General features: G+C 39.6%; 1 protein-coding gene across 2 annotated transcripts in view; it reads right to left on the reverse strand.

Moving 5' to 3' along the window:
- Positions 1–19850, reverse strand: part of LOC133124778 (Krueppel-like factor 12) — a 49001-nt gene extending 29151 nt beyond the window's left edge. The window contains exon 1 of one of the 2 annotated variants that reach the window (XM_061236253.1): positions 19724–19850. In XM_061236253.1, the coding sequence (XP_061092237.1) occupies positions 19724–19817 (94 nt within the window). In that variant the 5' untranslated portion in view covers positions 19818–19850. Of the gene's footprint in view, positions 1–19493; positions 19606–19723 lie in introns of those variants that run through there. The other variant, XM_061236254.1, reaches the window with a different exon arrangement.
- Between the last annotated feature and the right edge of the window lie 3209 nt (positions 19851–23059).

Genomic DNA, 23059 nt, shown 5'->3' on the forward strand with positions numbered 1-23059 from the left:
TTACCTGGCAAATACAAACAGCATTCTGTGGGGTCTAATTTCAGTTATGAAGATAATGTCATGGGTACGTAGAATAACATTCTCGTTGCAAAGTATGATATTATTGCACATATTCAACCAGCCTGCAAAAACTCTGTGCCCAGGAAATCCTGGGTTAACAGCCTTGGAATTTCAGTGTGACCGACGTGTCCTTTGGCTTCAGGTCTGTGCAGATCGAGATGGCGTTACCATGGAAACGAAAGGTGGAGCCTCAAACTGACGCAGGTCTGGGCAGAACACAAAGAGACCAGTTTTTTCCAAGGAAGACCAGGCAGACATCCCATAAGACCGTCTAATAGAGGAGACCAGGGTTGGAACCCCGACATTGGTAAGCACTGTCTCATGCTGCTCCAAAATGGTTACATGTCAATAAACTGAAAGCCAACCATTTTCACAGAAGAAGTGACATGCACTGTAGTGCTACTGTAAAGAGCAAGCTTTTAAAAATAGTATTTTATTTTCATAAATGAAAATTTTTGTCCCTCAAATTATTTACAATGATCTGTGATACGTACATGCCAAAACCACATTTTAGATGAACAAAAAGAAAAACAGAAAACACAAAAACAAATAAATTATTTAAAAGTTGAAATTCTAAACTTGGTCATGTATGTTGTGATAGCTGTAATGGCTACACCGTGGGCATACTCCAGGAAAGGATATTTCAACAACAGTTTTGAAAACTATTAAATGTAAACAAGTCATGCCAATTCATGGTAGTCACTCCAATCTCTTCCTCTGCCTGCAATGATGCGCTTTCTCTCTTCCACCGTCTCTCTCTCTCTCTCTCTCTCTCTCTCTCTCCCCTCTCCCCCCCCCTCTTACTGTACTACTGTACTTGCACTGCACTGTACCTCCATGGATAATTCTTTTCACTAATTCTCACAATTCTCACTGATTTCCATGCTGTCTGCCCATTGATTATTTTAAGTTGCAATCTTATCTTCTCAGTTCTGATTCATACATGCAAGAAAACAACATCCAGCATAGTTATGCCATAATAGCCAGCTTCATTTCACTGTGGGAGGAAGCCACTGTTCAAGAGAAACTGGAACAAATTAATCTTGAAGTACATCTCTACTGATATGATGATGAAAAAGTTCTGATGAAGATCGTTGAGGTTGAAACGTTATTATTTGTTTTAGGAGCGTTAAGTGAGTGTGTGTTTTTTTCCCGACTTTCATAATGGAGCAGTAATCAGAATTGTTGATTTCAGTGAGATGAACGAAACTGAAAGGCTAAATGTGTCATGTTCCTGTGTATGCCACCTGGCTTTTGCATGTGGGCTCGGCAAGAGAAGATTCCCGCCTATTCCGGATGAGGAGCACCTGTGCAGACCTGACACCAAATGCATTAAAGCCCAGAGAATCTGCAGATCGAGGCGCTCTCTCTCCTGCAATAATATCACGTTGCACTGCAGCGTATAGGTTTTTCTGTGTGACAAGCGTTTGAACCGCCTATGTATATGTTAGTGGGAGTTCTGCTTTTCTATGTGCAGGTGGCAGGGCTGTTTGTTTTTCTTTTGTTTTAGATTAGCGTAGAGTAGGGAAGGTACCACTAGAAGACTCGGTGAGTGAGGGATATCATTTTGTGACTTTTCAGAGCAGGTGTACCTTAGAGCTGGTTGTTTTTTTTCCTGCCCCTACCATCCTGACACCTAGGCTTACATGTTCGGTCTGCTTTGTTAATTTGTGTTAATTTGTTTTTTTGTACGTAGATATTGACTCCTTTTTGGTTGTCACATGGTGTGTTATTGGCCGGTGTTATCCCGTTTATTATAACGCAGGGAGAATTTTTTGGTCCGTAACAAAATGTAAATGTAGATAGTGTACTTAAAACCCGCTGCCTAACTGGAAAATAAATAGATAAATAGCTTAGGTGCATGTGATCGCAGCTAATTTGTAACATCTCAGAATGCAACCATAAATCAAAACCATAAACCGTGAATAAAAGGAAGCATAAATAAATACATAAACAAATAAAATAAAAATTCAATCCAATCCAAGTCCAATTACTTTTGGTCCCATAAAATGGGGGGACTATGCATAAAATCCACCCGATATGGAGGTAAATACCCTCAAATTAAAGGTGACAGCAATTCGTTGTTAACTCTAGCCCCTCTTTAACCTCATATTCATTGTTTCATTTGAGATCCAATGTGCTGGTTAATTGTTAAACTGTTCTACATTACTTTATTGGTCAAAGGTTTGGCTCACTGTAATTTTAGTCCCTGAATTATAGACCCTGCTGGAAACAACAGTTGAAGCTATGTTTCGAAACAGCTGGTAGCTTGTTGACCAGCTCATATCCAGTTAGGCCAGCTTATGACCAAACTGGTCAAGCTGGCATAGCTGGATAGCAGGTTAGCAAACCATTAGTTTATTACCAAAGCATGCTACATTAATTGTTAATTAATTAGGCTCATCAGGTTATGAGCATCACAAGTGAGGAAAGATAGAAAATTGACAATTTGAAATATACAGAACATTTGTTTTGCCACTTTTATCGCCCATGCTTCAGACTTGATGAATGCCTACATAAAACTATATAGCCACACAACTGTAAATTGCTTGATAGGGCTTGAAAAGGTGTGATGGCAAATTACTTTCTTGAGGTTGGCCAATGACCTCTGCAGCTTGAAGTCCATCAGCAGGACTGACAGCTGAGTAGGAGAGATCGAGGAAATAAAGGTGAGGTTGATGTGTGTGTGCGTGTGTCCACATGTGTGTGTTTGTGTGTGCAGTTGGCCTCCCCGGTAGTATCTGGAAACATTCCTGAAGGCTCTCATGCTGACTGAAGCAATCCCTGCTGCAGCACGTTAACACCATGGCAAGCTGGACACATGATGAGCAGATCGATATGAGGTGACAGGCCTCTGAACAAAATCTGACCTTCTGTGACCTATCTGTGACCTCAGCACATGCTCATTTTAAGAGCATGGAGTGCTTTTTCATTTCATAGCAAAAACTCAGCATTCCCCATCCAGTGTTTGGTAAAACTCCAACAGCATGAAGCATAATGATTTCTATTGGATTTTAACTGCACCAAAAAGCTGCTTGAAGGAGGGTAAAGTCATAAAGCTAATGTGAAAAGAAACAGCAAAATGTAAGAGATATTCAATTCAAAGTCAACGGCAGCCCACTTCATGGTTGTTAACTCTAGCCCTAATGTTATTTTGCGTTGTTTTAATTAGGCTGTTTTGACTCAAAACTTGAGAAGCTTGAATAGAAATTTGTTATGGTGTTTTATAAAATGCATTATCCTGCATTGCAGGTTAAGAAAGGGATAATATCCTATGACAGGGTGGTGCTTACCACCCTGAAGGGCAATTCTTTGACTATGACTCGGTCAAAGGATATTATGCTTATACCACAGCTAACTGGCGAAAGTAATGTAGCTATGGACAATTTCTAAACAAATGTATTAATTGAAACATAATGGAATTGGATGAAAAGATTGTCCCTGTTGCTGAGAAAAAATTGCTTCGCGAAGGCTAAAATTGTCTACAAGCTAGCTGCATCTTTGCTGAAGAAGCTCACCAGAAGCTCACCATTGCCGAAAGGAAATAGGGTACTATCTTATGTCAGCTTGCAGAATTATGGCAAGAAATGTATAAAAAAGTGATGCTGTATCACAGTAGTCTACTGTAACTGTAAAAATTAGCTGGCATGTCTTGTTCTGGCAGCCAGTCCTGCAAGCCAGTTATTTTTTTTGTGTCTTTTCTATTTGGTCGACCTGTTCCTTGTTGAGGTCTCTTTCCCCCTTGTTTTCTTTTTGTTTTCAGACTGTCTTGCCATTCTGCTCCGGCCCATGCATCACAAATGCCGTAATTTCTGAAAATATTTAATTATTATTGACTTCACGCTATATGTAGTTTACAGATAATATTAGTATACTGAATATATTTTAGCCTTTCGTGGCGTTCCGTGTCTAAGTATAGGCTATTCTGTCCTCAGCGCTTGTGCCACAGCCAGTAGCCGACAAGTTTGATCATTCTCTCCTCGTCACGCACTCGTGTTGTAAATTATTGTATTATTACTGCCTAAGTTAAAACACTCAGTTACATTATATTTAAACATCTCCCATGGTTATCTTTCCAACATTGCAAAGCGTTATTAAATAGCCTCCAATAACATATTTTTGTCACCAAGTGGGCTATGATAACCGGGCTACTTCCACATTGCATAGTGTATGTTGTTGCTTAGTCGGATATTTTAGCTGTGAAAAAAATTCTACACACCTGTTCGATCTGTTCTCCTTAGCAAGGTTATCTAAGGAATCATTCACAACAACGTAGTCAATATGTGGTTATAACACAAGATAAAGCGATGAAGAATCACCTGATGCGAAACGGTTGCCTCTGCGGAGTGCGTGACAACTGTATAATGACCACCTCGGAGTGGATTATTCCGCTTATACCATGGTCTTTTACCAAAGATGTAAATATAAGCGGGGTTCTTAATATTTTTGGTCAATTCACCCTCAGAATAAAACTAACTACTTCAGGCCATTAAGGTGGCTACTGTTTCAGCATGTTGCTGTGCTTACATTCTGTTAAAAATAGAGAGGCTAGCCAGATGGCTAAGCCCGGTTTTGATTATTTTTTCATCTTGGTTAAATGCAAGGTTTTAAGCATAGCATACATTGGTTGCTTATTTGCAAGTTCTTATTCGTAATTCCCTTTTGCCTTTTCGCAATTTCACTGCCACATTTTGAAACACAAATTGTGTCGGACCTCTAGTGATGGGAACGTTCGTTCATTTAGGTGAGCCGGATCTTTTGGCTCTGTTCATTTAAAAGATTTGTTCGTTTGGCTCACGCGTTCGTTCACTTCAGGAAAGTACATGCATGAGTCTCACATGTTACTCAGTTCGTTCACAGCATTGAACTGTATTGGTTCAGAGCGTTAACAAGCCGCCTGCATGTGGCTCCCTTGGAATATCACCCAGTCTAGTTGTGGAATTGATTTGATTTCACATTCCACCTTTTAATATTAATTTAGTTAATGTGTGAACTGCAAGTGTAATTATTTAAATACTGGACAGCAATTGGTTGTTAACTGTCACCCCACTTTAACCTCATTATTACGTTTCAAATCCAATGTGCTGATTAATTGTACTACTGTTCTAAATTAATGTTATAGCATAGCCTATTAATCCAAGGAAAATAAAACTAACGCAATATTTTTAATTTTTTGGATTGCACCCAGACAGTAAGCAATCGGATCTGGCCCGAATCACCGGCTTAATCACACAATGCTGTCCTGATAAGTAGCCATTGGACACTGTGCGAGTCACTAAAATCACTGTCTTTGGCTAAACAGGACGAGCAGATCTCAGTGCTTGGGGAGAGAGCCAAACAAACAAATTTTTCATGGAGAAGTCTCGACTCAGTTAATTCATTTACATAGTAGCTAGTAATTTTAATTAGAATCTACCAAAACATGAGAGCTTACGGCTATTAGCTATCTCGATGTAACATTACTATACTTCACTTAATCATTTACAGTTATATTGGATGCCATTTCACAATTTTTAAATGCGAATAGCTTTATTGGCATGACATAGTCATGGTTAATAAAAAAACTGATATCACACTGCTGGCTTTTGGTCTCTTTTTGGCAAACTGCAGGCAGCATATTCATTTAGAACGGTGACTCGGCTTGACCAGGACTACCTAATAATAAATATATATTTAAATAATGCAAGATCATCAACTTTTTTTGTTGAGTAAAGATTTACACTCACACTGAATACATGCATGATGCAAACAGTATTTTTCTAATGGAATTCATCCAGTTGTGCAGGGCATGTATAATAGTGCATGTATTTCATCCATCTTTTTTTGTTTTCAAAGTATATGATAAAGATTATACTGTTCAACACACCTTCCTATCGTGCACAGATAGCAGATATGTATAGCCAAAATGTTAACCACTTGTCTAACAAATCCTTCTGGTCACATTCTGTGTCAAAATATACTGAGATACAGTATATTAGTAGGTTTTCTTATCAGGATAGATTTACACTATAGTCGGGTCATTGTATCTGTGAACTAAGAACAACTGGAAGTTCACATTGCTGACATAAAGGAATTGGGGGAAATGAACCAAAACAATCAGGAATATGATTTTTTAAGTATTTATTTAATTATATATCGTATAATGGCTTGGCACTGAAATCTTTTTTTTTTTTTTCTGGAGAAGGGGCATTTCTCTGGAAACACATTGTTCCCAGAATGCCGTGCTCCTGTGTCCAGTGCCCTCAGCCAGTCAGTGCATCTGTGACACAGAGAGCAGACCTCCTGCCAGGGGCACTGTGGGAAACAAAGGGAGCAGTCGCAGGGAAAGTGGACTGGAGCCAAGATCTATACTGAGTATTCTTACTCTCCTTTTCAAAAAGAAGGAAGAAAACAAATGGAAAAATGTATGATGATGATGATGATGATGATGATGATTATTATTATTATTGTGGTTGTTGATGTTCTTGGATCAAATCCAAATCTTCACATTTTTATATTGTTAATACAGTATAATTTATGTTTAAACTGAAAAAGATACCCAATACTTTTTCATTTTTCAAATAAGAATCTACAGTATTAACACTGAAATGCAGTATTAAAACAGTAGCTGTATCCTGTCCTCTTCTGAGGAGAGCAGTTATGTCATTGTGGAATTTAGAAGTAGGAATATTAACTTGTGAATCAGTTTTACCTAGACCCTGACTTCAGACCAGACTCTTCTGGCCTCTTCTCATTGTCTCTGTAGGCTATGGCTCCAGACATTTCCCTTTCGCCGTGCCTCCAAACCTCAAAATGTGACGAGTCAGCCAAAACAAACCCCCAGCAAAGGAATAGAGCGACTGCTGCTTGATGCTGTATTCTTGCATCTTCCATTGTGTAGTTCTTTTGTTTCCCTCCAACGAGTGATTATGAAAGTCGTTTTGCAATCCTTTAAACATCCCTGTTTGCTGTTATGTGGTCATATGTTGCACCATTTTACATAGCCATTTGCAGTAAAGTTAAGGTGCATTGTAAGGCCAAGACTTTCACCTTTACAACAGGTTGCAATCTATTTTTTCTTAATTAGGTGCTTTTCATGTTTAGAGGGACTATTTACCCTCTATTTCTGCCATGTGGTTTAAGGTAAATAATACATCTAAGATGAAAAGCACCGAATTAAGAAAGAATAACAGCTTGTTAAAATTATAATTAATTGATGGCAATTGGGGTTGGAACAAAAAAACTGCAAGGGGTACTCCAGGACCAAGTTTTGGAACCAGTGCTGTAGGCCATTCAAGAAAATCAGGTGAATTGTTTGTCACTGTTGGATGTTGGATGTTATTTCTACATGGATCACCTAATGTAAAAGGCTCTCAAATCAAAGGAGACAGTCTGCACTTTAACCACATATTCATGGTTTCATTCCAAAGCCTATGTGCTGGAGAACTTAAGGAATGCACTGTATACATACAGTATACTGTCTGCTCTAGAAGCATTGGCACCCTATTGTTTTGTATGAGCATGTGTGATGGGAAGACATAGCAACTGAAACTATGATCTGCTAGCTTAGCCTGCTGCAAGAGTCACAGCCAATATGATAAAAGGGCTTGTATTCTAAATAAAAAATCACAGCACCTTACTTGCTCAATTCATTTGAAGGCTGGCCTAACTAATTAGTAATAGCTTTTATATAAACACTTGTTTGTTTGTTCACTGTGTAATGTTCCAATTTTTAGATCATCACGGATATTAATCAAATTGCTCATACAACGCTCATGCTCAGAAAAATGTAATTAATCTTACCGGATACTCGTTTAAGACGAGTAGTCGGCTCACCCCTACTTAAGACTACGGAAGACTAAAAATAGAAAACCAGTTGAAGAATTCAAATGCAAGATGATTATCTGCAATGCCTGAAGCAGACAGGTAAATACCATGGTATGGTAATGGTAAACTCCTAAATACATGCAACATTTGTGGTTTGTTTAAAATCGGTTTTACAGCAGCAGGCACTTGATTGACTAATGCTGTTGTGCTGTTCGGATATGTAAATTGTTTTCACCAGAGCGGTACTGCCCACACATCCACTGGAGCACTAACCCTGTCACATCCCCCCCCCCCCCCCCCCAGACAGCTCATTGGCAGTCGGTTTCCCACATCCTCTCTGAAGAAGGCTGCTGAAATTGTGCGCCGCAAAAAACGGGTGCTTAAAAAAGAGGCCTCGCTCACTCCCGGACCGTGTCCTGACGACATTCAAAATGAATTCCGAAAAGAACCCCCGGTCATTCACATTTTCAAACACATGCTCAGCGCTGTGGCTCTTTGTGGAGCGTTTCTTCAGCCCTAGATGTACTTTGGCCTCAGTTTTATTATTATTTTTTAAATCTTTTTCTGGCACACCGTGAATGACTTCAGATTTTCCATCTCATAAGGCGCGTTTTCTTTGGCGGTCGAGTCAGCCAAAGGCTTTGGGTGCTATCGGGACACTTCTGGATCGGGTTCAGGAGCAGGATGGCTTGTCTGTTTTTTTTTCCACCAGTGCGTATGCACTCCAGAAATCACCCCATTTACACGGAGCCATTTATTCCATGTTTAATCAGATTAGCAGGCAGATCAAAATAAAAATGCCCCATGTAACCACTCAATCGGAACAAATTGTCCTATTCCGATTTACATTGTATTTGGTTTAAAAGGGGTAGTCTAAACTTTTTGACAATCCATTTGACAGGAGAATATATGCCATGTAAATGCTTAAACCGACTACTTTCTTTGGATTAAATCCATATTGTTTGTTCACAGGGTAAGTGACACCACCAGGTTTCAACCCAGCTGGGGAAATCAAAAATGTTTTAAGTTGCATACAGTATTAAACATTAAAAGAAGTAAGAATTGTGGAAAGCTTCGATGGTCGAAGCGGCTCAAAATAATAAGTTATTCAAACAGAAATATCGACCAAATACAAAAAAGGCTGTAAAAGTTTAAATACTGCAACTTTTTAAATATTTTGAATATTCTTCCTATTTCAATCACTGCACAAATCAATGCCCAAATAAATAAATACAGTAAACTACTCAAACCATTAACTTAATGAACAAACACAACAAAAGCATGGTGACTTTGACTTGTTGCCCTCTTCATGGTCCTCAATACTGTCAATACTGAAACTGCTTATAGGATGGTGCTCTCCAAAATGCCCAATAACTTCAGGAGATACCAGGAAACCAGCCGAGGTGAAGCCTGGGAATCAGACCTGGGTCAAATACATAACTGTGTTGGATTCCAATACTTTTCTGGACTCAATTGATCATGCCTGGTGTAGGATCAGAAGGGGTTTACACTTTCTGAGAGTTTTGCAGTCTGATGGGCAGCCCTCCCACAAGAAGCAGGGCTGGGTCAGTTCAAGGTCTGAGTTGTCATAGTTGTCTAATCCAAGAACAAGAACTTGTTCAGGTAAAGGAATGCAGTATTGACTCATTATGACAAGCAACATATCAATGCGACACCAAATTAATTGAGATGAACAGTGAAACTGTCAGATCTGTCTTTGACAGTGGCCATTGGGACGCAATTTACATGAAATGAATTTACTCTTAGAAAGTGATTGACACTGTCATAAATAATAGACAGAAGTCTCCTTACAGAACAGCCATCAAACAAAGCCAATGATGAGGTGACACAGGGCATGCCATGGACATTCGAGTCAATGGTCAAGTTAGTAATAGTAATGCTTGGCACAGTGGTCTTTTGAAGGCAATGGGCCTCATGCAAGAGCCACTCATATGAACAGATTTGTTTTTAAATCGCATTTGCCAATTTTATTATATTTTTTCTGAGGTAGGAACAACATTTAGGTCCCGACCTGTTGTACGAATTAATGACCAGAATACAAAAATGTTCTTGCATGAGGCCCATTGTCTCTCTTCCCTTTCTGTCTCTTTTCTTTTTTTTCTTTTTTCTTCCTCTTCTTTCGTCTTCCCTCATGTTTGTAATTTCTACTCTGAAAGTGAAAAAATACCAATGCAGCTGTTAACCAATAACAGAGTTATATGGTCCTTGCCAAACTATGGAAAGGAAAAGCTTATGAAAAGGAAATATTTGTGAGGAAATGCTGCTTAAAATACCATCATTACATCGGTACACATACGTCCGTGAATATGTTTTCATGTTTTCAGACTGTCTTCAGAACCTGGTCCCTATCTTTTCCAGAAACTCTGTGCCCAAGTAGCCACAATTGCTTTCATGACTGAACAAACTTGTTTGAACTTTGTAATAGCTGCCACTAAAAAAGACAAACAAGCCACAGTCATTTGTGTTGCTGCCTGTGCACACACAACAGTTGTCACCTTTTTACGTGGCACTGCTCAAAACAAAACTAGAAAGTAGAACTTTCCGAGTGCATGGGTGTCTGAGGCATGTCCTCTTTTCAAAAACAAGTCTAGCCTCCTCCGGTTGTAGTAGCATGGCTAAATCAGTATGCAGTGCAGTCGTGTGACCTTTGGTTGCACTCACGCAGCACCAACATCTCTCTGCAATAGAGCACCCCCCCCACCCCCATTATCAACTTCTCACCACACACTGAACACACATGCCCAGGTTTTCTGACAAGATAAGCCCACGATTGCACATTGTTTTTGTCATCTCAGCTCAATCAATGGGAATATGTGGAGGGAGACTGATAACAGGCATACAGTGCATTCATAAATATCACTGATGTATTATCAATATGCATTCATTGTTATCCACTGGCACTTGTATATTCTGGTGGTATGCAAATGCATGTGTAATTACAGTACATTGAATAGAACCTAGATGTTGTTCATGATGTAATGTTGTTAATGTTTGCAACTGAGAAAATGTACTGTAGATTCATAGAGAGAAAAGGCATACACCACCATACTCATCCCAGTATTTTACAGTAATACTGTAGAATAGATTAATATGAATATTGACCTTAGTTATCAAATATTCACCCCATCCACAAGATACTGTGTTTGGTAATAGAAATTTGAAGCATAACCAAATTATTATTTTTAAATATTCATACTTTTCATGCAATTTCTGTACCACAAGAGCAAAACAATAGTTCTCTGAAGGACTACCATGACCGTTTTATGGCTGTTTCTCCCTTTTCTCCTATTTGGGTGTGCGTGTATGTGTGTCAATGACAATATGAACATACAACTTAAATCTTCAACAAAACCCAATGGATATTTTCTCCCTAAGAAATATAATAGCCAGAATACATAATTACTCATACACCCTGATCCACTGGCACCTTTTGTATAAAATATTGTCCCTACTTCTTCATTGTCAATAGCACTTGTCAAAAACTCTGTTTGCCATGATGGATGAACTAAGAGTTTCTGGTGTGTTCAGTATTTGGGCGAAAATCCAGTTTCCTCATTAAGATGCTTTTGACTGCTGTGATCTCCACACTGTAGATGAGCCTTCATTAAAGTCAAGATGAAAGAAAAAACAGTGTGTGAATGGATAGCCTGTTGACATATTTTGACCAGAAAGTGAGTGAAAGCATTAACATATATTCATTTTACTCTGTATGTACTGTAGAACCCTATAATTTGGGAGTTATTGATGCAATAAATTAAACAAATGAACACAAAAAAACACAAGCAAAGAATAGATAATATAGACAATTATAAGAATGAAATGTTGACTATTATGTTCAGCACGAAAATAAGGAATTTGCTTGCTAACCCTGAAAACACACTGCAGTTTGCGAGTGTAATGAAAAGCCAAATCTAAGTGTTAAGAACATTCTGTCTGCTGGCAACAAAGCCCACCAATATGTATGCCTGCGAATGGAAGCACAATGTATCTTTTGTCATTTATTTAAGTTTTTTTTGTTTAAGCATTCAGCATCTGGGTCAAAATTAGAGGATGACTCTTCACAGTATTGCTGTGTTTCTGATTCTACACATTTGCCTCAATCCATTAAAATATAACTATTCTTATTTGTTTTAACAGATTCATACTGTGAATATGAATATAAATGTCCCAAAATTTAGATACATTTTAGACAAAGAACTAATAAATGTCCGCTGTACATGAATGATTAAAAAATTGCACATTCTGATAAGATAAGAGGCAGGCTAATGGCATCAAATCAAACCCCAGTGAAAAAAAAGGGAAATTCACAGCTGGGGAACAACATATGCCATATGCCATAACAATATTTCCCTCCTGAAACATGCAGACTATCAGTCCTTTTGTGTTTAATAATAATAATAATATTATAATAATAATAATAATAATAATAATAATAATAATAATAATTGTTGTTGTTATTATTATTGTTATTATTATTTGTGCAATGCTGAACAGTACTCCCCAGATTAATTCATCCACAGCATGCATGCTTTCATAATATGCTCAGCAGCTGTGTTTACTTTTATGCTCCAAATGAGCCCATGATTTTGCGCAAAGTATTGTTGTTCCCGTTCTCGGTTACTATCCAACAGGAAATATCCTGGCAGTGACTGCTAATTGAGGAGAGTTATGGCCCGTAACAGCAATATACATTAACACGGGCCAGCCAGTGTTAAATGCAGTCAAGGAGTGGAATGCTGGAGGCTTGAAATTGATCCCACATGTTGTTTGAATAATTTGTCCTCAGGGTCAACCTACAACTGTAAACAAAGTCCACACTGATTCATGCAAAGCTGAAGCACACGAAGGGTACACAAACAGCACAGTGCCCTGGACCTCGTCACAAACGAGACCGCCCCATTTCCCTCAAATGTTTTGGACAAGACAGTCAACTCTTCATTCCAGAAGTCGCATAACAGAACAGCTCGATGATATGAGCCCCCCCAGCACCCACTTCATTATTATGAAGGCAGGCTGGCTGCTGTGCTGTGTTTTCATACTTGTGTAAAAAGATATTAATGCAGTCCATTGGAATCCGGTTGTGTTTGTTTTCTAGAAACTAGAATAGCTATATTTGTTTTTAATTTCCAGAATCCAGATAGAAAACTGCTCAGTGAACCATGTGTAATGAGACAAAGGCTCTGATATATTAGGGCTCAATTACATCAAAATGGCCAGATCTCATTGCCAAAATCATCAGGGTAAAGTCGTTGGAAATGAATCAGAGTTGTAATCCCAATGTTCTCATTGTAGAATCTTGAAGGCTCATCAGGAAGACCTTGGCCAAATTGAAATGATTAAGGAATTGGAGATTTGGAATGGTGCAGACACTGTGATTCATATAATTTCACATCATAATACCCAGTGTCCAACTTCCATACAGTGAATGCAATAGACGTGGAACACGACAGCAGTTGCCAAAGTATTGATTTGTGAAGAATAGCCATACATTTGCATAGTTAGGAAAATAAATTGATTGGCCTAAATGAGATAAATAAAAAGTTCAGTAATTATATTTGTCTGTTTTTCTCTCAAAAATTCAAGGCACATCAACAAAGGAAAGAATATGCAACCATGCTCTGTAATTTGAAAAATAAAAGCTTCCCGAGTAAACTATGTTCTCGTACAGACACAGCTGAGGGAACAGTGCAAGAACAGTGTAATGTGATGCACTAGCCCGAATGACAGTAATATGTTAATCCTGGCAAACCAGCAGTTTTCACTTGTCAGGTTGACATTGAAGAGCCTTTCTTTAGAAAGCAAAAATTACACCTACAGCCTTTGCTAAAAATTGCACCTTAGCCATTTCCACTCCACTCCACGACCTCAGCTGCATGCCATTGGTAAAGTATTCAGTGTTAATTCAGCTCTAACAGTAGGCTTACATAATGGTACACATACTCAATCGGAGTAAAATGTACAAAATCACATTATAGTTATTGTGCTGACGATTTTATCCAAAGCGACTTACAGTTGATTAGACAAAGCAGGGGATAATCCCCCCTACAGTAATGTAGGGTTAAGGGCCTTGCTCAAGGGCCAAACATCTGTGTGAATCTTATCATGGCTACACCGGAGCTTGAACCACCAACCTTCCAGGTCCCAGTCATGTGTTCCTTAGCCACTAGGCTACCGGCTGACCCAAGTTGATTTAGCTCTAACCATTTTGGTCCATAAAATTACTAAGTGTAGGATTTTGATAGTATCAATACTGATGAACTGAAATTGAAAATTATTGTGCTGACTTTTGTTTATTTCTTTGTATACATGTATACAAAGTGTTATTGATATTTTGTGTATCAGTATTAGTATTAGTTTGGCTAGTTAAGGGGTTTGGTCATACTTTTGCGTTTGTTTGTTTGTTTGTTTGTTTAAAAAAAAATCAAATAGGCCCTGGTCCTTATCTTTGTTGTGCAGGTAGCAGTTGAAATTGTACTTCCCTCTAGGGACTTTCAGCGCACTTATCCCTGGTTATGGGTATTGTACGTCGCTCTGGATAAGAGCGTCTGCCAAATGCCATTAATGTAATGTAATGTAATGTATAGATGGGCATTCTGTAGTGAGAGACCCAGTCCTGGTGAGCTGTTATTCTTTTTATTTTCATCTGCCCCAATATGTTTGCTCTTTCCTCTCAACGTGAGCACGGTGTATCCAAAACCACACTTTAGTAAACACAGCTGGGCTGGACAAGCAGGGCAGGGGTCAAGTGCACCACAGGATGGGCAGAGGGGCATTTGGGAACTTCACAAATGTCAGAATATAAAATAACTGAATGAGTGAGTGACTGAGTGAGCAACCTGAATTCAGGGGCTTTCTGTCCATGGCTCCCACTTTGCTGGGTGCTGTTGGGAAAAACACTCACGAGCGCCTTTGTTTAAAATATTCTAGAATTTTAGCCTTTGTCAGGATCAATGAATCAGTACAGGTGTTTCTTTCCTGACGATTATATTTTGGCTGAAAATAGCAATATTGTGGAGAACGTGGTTAGCTGTGCAAGGCGCTGGACCACAATATCATGAAATTATTCCTCTTCACTTCAATACCTGCTTTTGATCTAACTGTGCAGAGAGGCCTTCACTTGTTTTTGATCATCTGTGATCACGTGTGATCTGTGATGAACTGGTGACTATTGTACATATGAGAAGCATGACATGACAGTACTGGAGACCCCCCCTGCTTTCAGAGAAGAAGAAGATGTACTTTATTGAACCCTGTGGGGTAATTTGTCCTCTGCATTTGACCCATCCTAGTTACTTGGCCACCATGTGGCACCCAGGGAGCAATGTGGGGTTAAGGGCCTTGCTCAAGGACCCAACAGCTGCACAGATCTTATCGTTGGCTTTTCAAATGGGGATTGAGCCACCAACCTTGCGGGTCCCAGTCCTGTACCTTAGCCGCTAGGCTACAGGCTGTCCCCAATAATTGTGGAACCTGTTTTTTGGGAAATATTTTATATTTTTTATTTTACTTTACTTTTTATTTGAAAAAAATTATTCAATGATTCCATTGAATCATGAATAAAGTGCACTACTTTACACATGTTGGAAAAAGCACTTTTTGTGCATATTTATCAAGGGTGCCAATAATTCTGGAGCCCACTGTATGTGATCCACCCAAGCATACCTGTTCAGATTTTTTGGCTGATGTAGCCAAAAGCGTAGAATTACAAGTACACTCCAAATTATTGAGTTATGATTGAAAATGAAAATATTTAATCAGCCAATCATGTGGCAGCAACAAAATGCATAAAAGCATGCAGACATGGTCAAGAGGTTCAGCTGTTTTTCAGACCAAATGTTATAATGGGGAAGAAATGTGATCAAAGTGACTTTGACCGTGGAATGATTGTTTGGTGCCAGACAGAGTATGATAGATATTGAATATCTAAGAAACTGCTGATCTCCTGGGATTTTCATGCACAACAGTCTCTAGAGTTTGCAGAGAATGGTGCAAAAAACAAAAAACATCCTGTGAGCAGCAGTTCTGCAGGCAAAAAAGCCTTGTTCATGAGACAGGTTAGAGGAGAAGGACCAGACTAGTCAAAGCTGACAGGAAGGTGACAGTAAAAAATTATAATCATACATCACAACAGTGATATGCAGAAGAGCATCTCTGAACACACGACGCATCAAACCTCTTAAGTGGACAGGCTACAGCAGCAGAAGACCACTAAGTCTAAAAAGTAAGTCTAATAAATACATAATAAAGTACTCACTTTAATTATGCTGGGTGTGCGCTCAAAGTCAGTACCATGATCATATGCACAGTATGGGTTAAGGGGGGAGACAGAGATATGCCACCTCCAACATTTTCATATGAATTGGACCCAAGACGAGCTAGTACACTTGTGGGACTTGATGTTTGACCATGTGTGAAAAGGTGGTCTAAAGGGATGTCTTGCTCAAAGTTGAAATGAAACCTTTGCTTGTGGCCATGATACATTTCAATGCGCTGAAATGACTGGATAAAAATATTCCACTATTAGCACTGTAACAATCAGACCTTAAGCAGGGACAAACAGGGATGCCGCATCCCTGCAATGATAATACGCACCAAACCTCGGTGAAGCTTGCTGAGAGATAGCTATGCTTTTCCGTGAGAAGCACTTGAATCCTCTGCTTGAGCTTGACCCCAAGCTTGGAATAAAAACACTGAGCTGCTGATTACTATCTGGAACTCTAGGGCTGCACGGCTCACATTATCAGCACAGCATATATCTCCTGGTGGGCAGGGAAGAAATCAGCAACACTCAGCAATCAAAAAAGGAATTACTTGCTCTTGAAGAAATTGAAGAGGAGTCTTTATGTATGTCTTTAAACCTGTGCTCTGGCAGTGGCCTTTATTCGGTTGTTGGATATACGTATGTTCAAAGAAAGTCAAATATTGCAAACAGCAGAGTACTGACAGAAGAATATTGATGTGTTAATGTAGGCCCCATACTGCCGCGTACATACAGTGGGGTCCAGAATTATTTACATCCTCAATAATAAACGACCTGGATATTAATCTATACTTTATGTTCAAACATATGGGAAAACTACATACTTTTACTTCAATACATTTACTCTTATGTTTCAATGTTTTTTATTTAGTAATCTATTTTTTTCTGAAAATCACAGGTGCCAAAATTATTGGCACCCCTAACAATTATTGTAAATAAAATCAAACAAAGGGTGGAAGTGGCAATACGATTTTACTTTATGCATGCAAAATCCCTTTGTCAACCATCAGCATGGGAAAAGCCAAAGAACTGTCAATTCGGATGACACAGATGGTTATTGACCATACCAAGTCAGGTAATGGGTAAAAAAAAGGAACGCAGTTTAAGAATTGCAGAGATTGGTCTAAAAGTCTAAAAACAAAACATAAAATGGCACCTCCATACCAACAAACTCTTTGGAGGGGTGACATGAATACAGCCCTTACTGAACACAATAAACAAAGCCAAGCATCTTGAGTTTGTCAAATGTCATTGGAATTATAACTGGAAGAGTGTACTGTGGTCAGGTGAGCCCAAAATGGAATGTTTTGGCCTTACACAATCAACATGTTTGGCAGCAATTTGGAATGTATACTAGGAGAAGCACCTCATAATCTACTGTCAAATATGGTGGTGGGTCATTGATGATTTTGAGTGTTGCTGCCAGTGGCCGAGGGGAACGGTTTAATATCAATGGCTCAATGAATTCAACAAAGTAACAGGAAAACTGGTCGCCTTTGCTAGCTGAGACTTGACCGTAGGTAGGTTTCCAGCAGTACAATGACTCCAAGCATACATCAAAATCCACAAAGAAATGGTAAAAACAACAACCATATTCTGCAATGGCCATCTCAGCCTCCAGACTTAAATCCATTGAAAAAAACAGTGGTCTGAACTGAAGAGGGGGGTACCCCAAGGATATCAATGATTCTGAAAAGTTCAGCATGGAGGAATGGTCAAAAGTCCCTGCAAATGTGTGATATAGCCTAATCAGAAATTATTGGAAAAGACTCAGGGATGTCATCTTTGCCAGGGGTGTTTGCACAAAGTATTAAACCAGGAATTCCAATAATTGTGGAAGGTGATTTTTCTTTGGGGAAAAAAGATTATTTGAAAAATGTAAGACTTTTGTTGAATAAAGCACACTGCTTTAATAAATAAAGCACACTTCTGGAAAATGTTGAAAAATAAAGCTTATGTCAATAACTATTATTTTTGGTTTACAGCTTATTGTGCTTATTTATCAATAATTCTGGAGCCCACTGTAAATGCAGAGACACACAAGCCATTTTGCTGCACTGTCTTTATGACTCACCCTGATTGTATTGGTGCCGAACACATTATTCGGTGTTATTTCAACCCTGATAGCAGTCCAAACACCATACACTGTCAGAATAAAATCTACTCTGTCAGAGTTTGTGTAACAGAGAACATGTATTGTGTACTGTTGACACAGGGTAAGACAACCCTGGTGAAGAATCAGATTTTCGCCACAATCTACAGCTTTTGGAGTCACAATCTCATTTCCCTTCCTGCTTTACTCTCAAGCACCCCCACCACCCCACATACCGATATCCCTTTCCTCCAGCCCTTGCCCTCTGTCATAGAAAATATCAGCCATGGGGGGCCAGTGATCTACAACTCAACACACAGAGCTAGCGCTGTTACATGTGACAGCTACCCATCAATACCAGTGACTACCACCATGGAAGTGAAAGTGCAAAAGATGACATCTGAGACACCACCCTTGCAAACACCCACCTCCTCCTCCACCCACCCAAACCCACCCACCCACCTCCCACCTCCCCCCCCAGTGTCCTTCCACTGCCTTCCAAGCCTCAGAGTATTTAACCCGTTGCTAACGGCTACCCTCAGCACCTCCCCTCTCCCAAAGCAGGCTCTGGTGTTGTGTCAGTCACCAAACAGCACACACCGTGCTCACACTGTACGGCACCTTTGGAAATTATGTGGGGTTTTTTAAGGGCACGGGGATCCACAGTCTTCAGCTACAGCCTCCCACACAAGCACACAGCGCACCTTGACAAAAGCATGCCGAACTCTTAATGAGAAAAGGTGTGAATGCACATGCAGTCTACACTGTCTGAGAAGAATTATGAGGCAGTCCTAACTATTTCAATTCACCGCTCTGCAGTTTACAGGATGCATGCAATCATGATAGTAATTTAACATTTGTTTACAGCACGGTGCATAAACAACAATATAGCTATGGTCAACGTCAAAGCTTTTTAAGTACAACTGTTCTACTGACAATGATATGCCAGCACGCCAACTATTCTACAGTTGACAGTTCATTTTGCAAATTGTCTCACACAACACACATGGAATAAAAAGAAAAGGGGATGCTAATTTAGTTTTTGCTTACTTCTTGTTTGGTATTTCCCCCATTGCAATACAATGCACAGACAACAATGTACAGTATAGTATGAAACATGGTTTGGTATTTGGCTTGACACTGCAGTGACAGCTCACAGGGTCGCACGAAAGCAGACACGGAATCGGACAAAAAAAGGAAGGAAAAATAAAAAGAGGAAGAGAGGAGAGAAAGCAGGAGAAAGAAAGCACAGACCTTATCAGAGGCTGCTGAGCAGTGGAAACTGTTTTCCTTTACAGAGTCCTCGCTCTCTCTCGTGCTCTCCGCCGCTCTCTCTCTCGCTTGTTCGCTCTCACGCGCTCTCGCTTGCTCTCGCTCTCTCTCGCTCTCTCTCTCCCCTCCTTTCAGCCCCTCAGCTGCTCAGCGCAGCTCTCAGGAAATGAATGGGGGCTCACAGAGAACTGTTGTACTTGCAAATGACTTACCACGGTCACATGATCTGCGCGAATGTAGGGTGGGCCGGTGGGTGGAGGCTTTCGTAGGCAGGCGAGGACAATATACTCTAAGCTTTAACAGCATGCATCAAATTACACAGGGCCCCTAGTGGGAGGTTTCCGACAAGAATGGTGAGCTCTCACCACTGAGCTTGCCTGTGGTAATGAGAGTCCCTCCCCCAAGGAGGGTGGGAGGGAGGGAGGAAGAGAGAGAGAGGTCATAGTGAGCACAGACTCAGTGTTTTGTTTGAAAAAAAAAAATGTAATTGGCCCATTGTGAAAAACGGAGAAAAACTGACCCGGGCAAGAACAGTCGGACGTAGCTGTTGAAGATTCACTTTAAGTATGATTTCTAAAAAATAGGAAAGCATGCCCACATTCATTCACATTGTCCAATATCCCTATCTTCATTTAAACTACGTCTCAACACACAAGCGTGATGATTACGTTCACCAACAGTGACGACATTAAAGCCTCAGTGGAGATGTTCTGGGAATCCTAATTAATGTAAAGGAAATCAGGTCATGATTAATGTAACAGGAAACGAGAACATTTGCATTCCTTTTAGACCCTGCAGGACCAAGAGGGAGAAGTTTGTGTTGAGCATTGCATAGAGACCATTGATCATAGGATGCAACTGACTAGCATGCATGTTATACTGCAATATATTGCAATAGAATGTCATCAAGAAAAGCCTCACCGTATATGAACATCTAGAAGTTTTCCTGCTATTCAAATATCACAATGTAGGCATGCATGTAAACACTAGCTGGGAAATAAGATGTCTCCTGCTCGTATTAACTCCCAGTGTCTTTGAATTGACTTTCAAGAGATGGTGCTATTGGCTATTGTAAGTAAATATGTATTAATCAGCATCATCATAGCATATAAAACACAAATATCATAAAATGCACTTTTGAGAATAATTAATTTCAACTATCAATAATAAATATGCCTATTGGCATGACACCCTTGAGCATGATGCAATACTTTTAGAATTTATGAAATACTGTGGGCAACTAGAATCATACACTGTACAAAACTTTTTGAATGATTTGTCCCTTGATGACACTTCTTGAGTAAGTGTGTTTTCATCTACCAGGCTAGAGATGATGGTGTTTGCAAAAAGCCCATCTGTGGGTCACACATGCTTACTACTTCTACTACATTACATTACATTATAGTCGTTACTATAATAGCAGTACTACTACTACTACCATCACCACCACCTCAGACGTTGGAGTTCCGTCGCTGTCCGTCGCTGTCCATCTGAGGGAGGTAGTTGCAATGTAACAGTTGCCAGATAACATGGGGGTAGTTTGCCCATTGGTACAATGTAGCACACTGCTATTCAACTCCATGTCCTGTGGGCCGCAGTGTCTGCAGGCATTTGCTTCAACCGTGCACTACACCATCTGATTTCACTAATTAGCTTATTATCTGAAACAAGCTGGTAAAATAACTTTGGAAATCAGGTGGTGTAGTATACCTGCAGACACTGAGGCCCGCAGGACTTGGAGTTGAGTAGCACTGATGTAGCAGCTATGTTGTTTACTGCTGCTCTGCTACAAAATCAGGGCCCTGTTCCACAAAGCAGGATTACAGCGTTAGCCGGATTACAGCACTGAGTAAAACCTGGACCCTGCCCAAAAACTTACTTTGTGCAGTGATCTGGCAAACTCAGTAGTACTGCTTTGTGGATCAAGCCCCAGATTTGAGTCAAAATTATCAAACAAAACACATTTTTCCTTATTGTTCCAAACTCAGGAGACTCAAGACTGACTCTTGAAATCAGTATCAATTCTTTGCTTTCAATCAGATTTTTTGCTTGATCATTTTGACACAAATCTGACGTCGCTGCTAGATCTTGCCAATGGGCAAACAACCGCCATGCTAAACTACCTCCCACAGACTGAGCACAACATCACGCCTACATCAGTTCTCTAGTATGTTGCTGTACTGTCAGGGCCTACTACTGTTGCTGCTGCCACTACTACTACTACTACTACTACTACAACTGCTACTACTACTACCAATACTTTTCATGATGCATCCTTTATACAATGTGCATGCAATAAAACAAAAGACAAAGGAGGCTCTTGAAAAAACTAAAACCTAACAACTGCTATATGATTTACGTTAACAGTTTTATTGAGAAGAAGGGAACCGCTGACACTCTAAATACCAGTAAATAATCACATTACATCATGCTTTTGTAAAACAAATGTTAATATATAACGTTTATTAAATGGGGTTGATTATTCACTTCAGCTTTGTAAGTTGTACAACAAACTTTACAATGTCCAATGAATCAGTCATGAGCAAAGCTGACTGTCAGTCTGCCGTGCTAATTTCTTTAGCTAGGGGGCTCAAAGCACTCAGAAAAGTAGAAACACACACATTTCTCTCCTTCTGTTTGAATAAATAAAAACATTTAACTTGAAGGCCTACATAATGCTGTCACAGGCATGATATAACACTTGGTATAACCAGTTTATGACAACATATTGCAGCTCGTAAAAACATAGTAACGCCACAAGAATGTTTTCCATGATAATGTAGATTTTGTTTTTGTAAATTATTACATTGTTATGACACTTGCCATCTGCTATAATACACTGCCATGTATGAGTAGGATAAGTGATAGCTGCCTTTACAGCACGTTTTTCCAGTAAAGTCTTACCAAACAACCAGCTTCATAGCCTTGAATGTGGTTACTTTGCAAGTGACTTCCTGATCAAATCCAAATCAGGTTTCAATTAACAGCTCAATCAACATTAATTAACCGGGGCTCAGCTTGTATGAAAACCAGTACATAGTCTCACTCTCCCAATGGGTCTGTGCTCAGGAATATAGGTTTATGTAAAAAAAAATATTTTGAAAAGTGTTTCAAGATATTGTTCAATGGTTGAGGGGAGTGATGGTTGGAAACTGCCGGGAATAGGGGCCCTGGCCCTTGGTAAAAGGCCATGGAGACCCCGCGGTGACTGTTATCACTGCGCCCTGCGCTCTGTATCCAGCCAGTTGGGGCATACCTGTTTACTTATGGCTTTTACTACATTTCTTGTGTTTGGATTAAAAACGGCAAAAGTCAATTATGGTACTGAATTCCAATGATGGAGTTCCAGATATGTCATCATTCATGACTATTGGGAAGTTCCCAGTGCAGGGCAGCGTTGGAGATTAAGCATCCTCTGGAGTAAAGTGACCTTAGCTGGCTGAAATGATTTGAACACAAGGAAACATTCAGCCACCAAAACCCACAAATATAGATGTAAGAAAAGATGTCATTGTTCACAGAGGAGAAAGTTATAAAATAGCTTAAAG

This window comes from Conger conger, chromosome 3 (genome assembly GCF_963514075.1).
Source record: "Conger conger chromosome 3, fConCon1.1, whole genome shotgun sequence".
Lineage (NCBI taxonomy): Eukaryota > Metazoa > Chordata > Actinopteri > Anguilliformes > Congridae > Conger > Conger conger.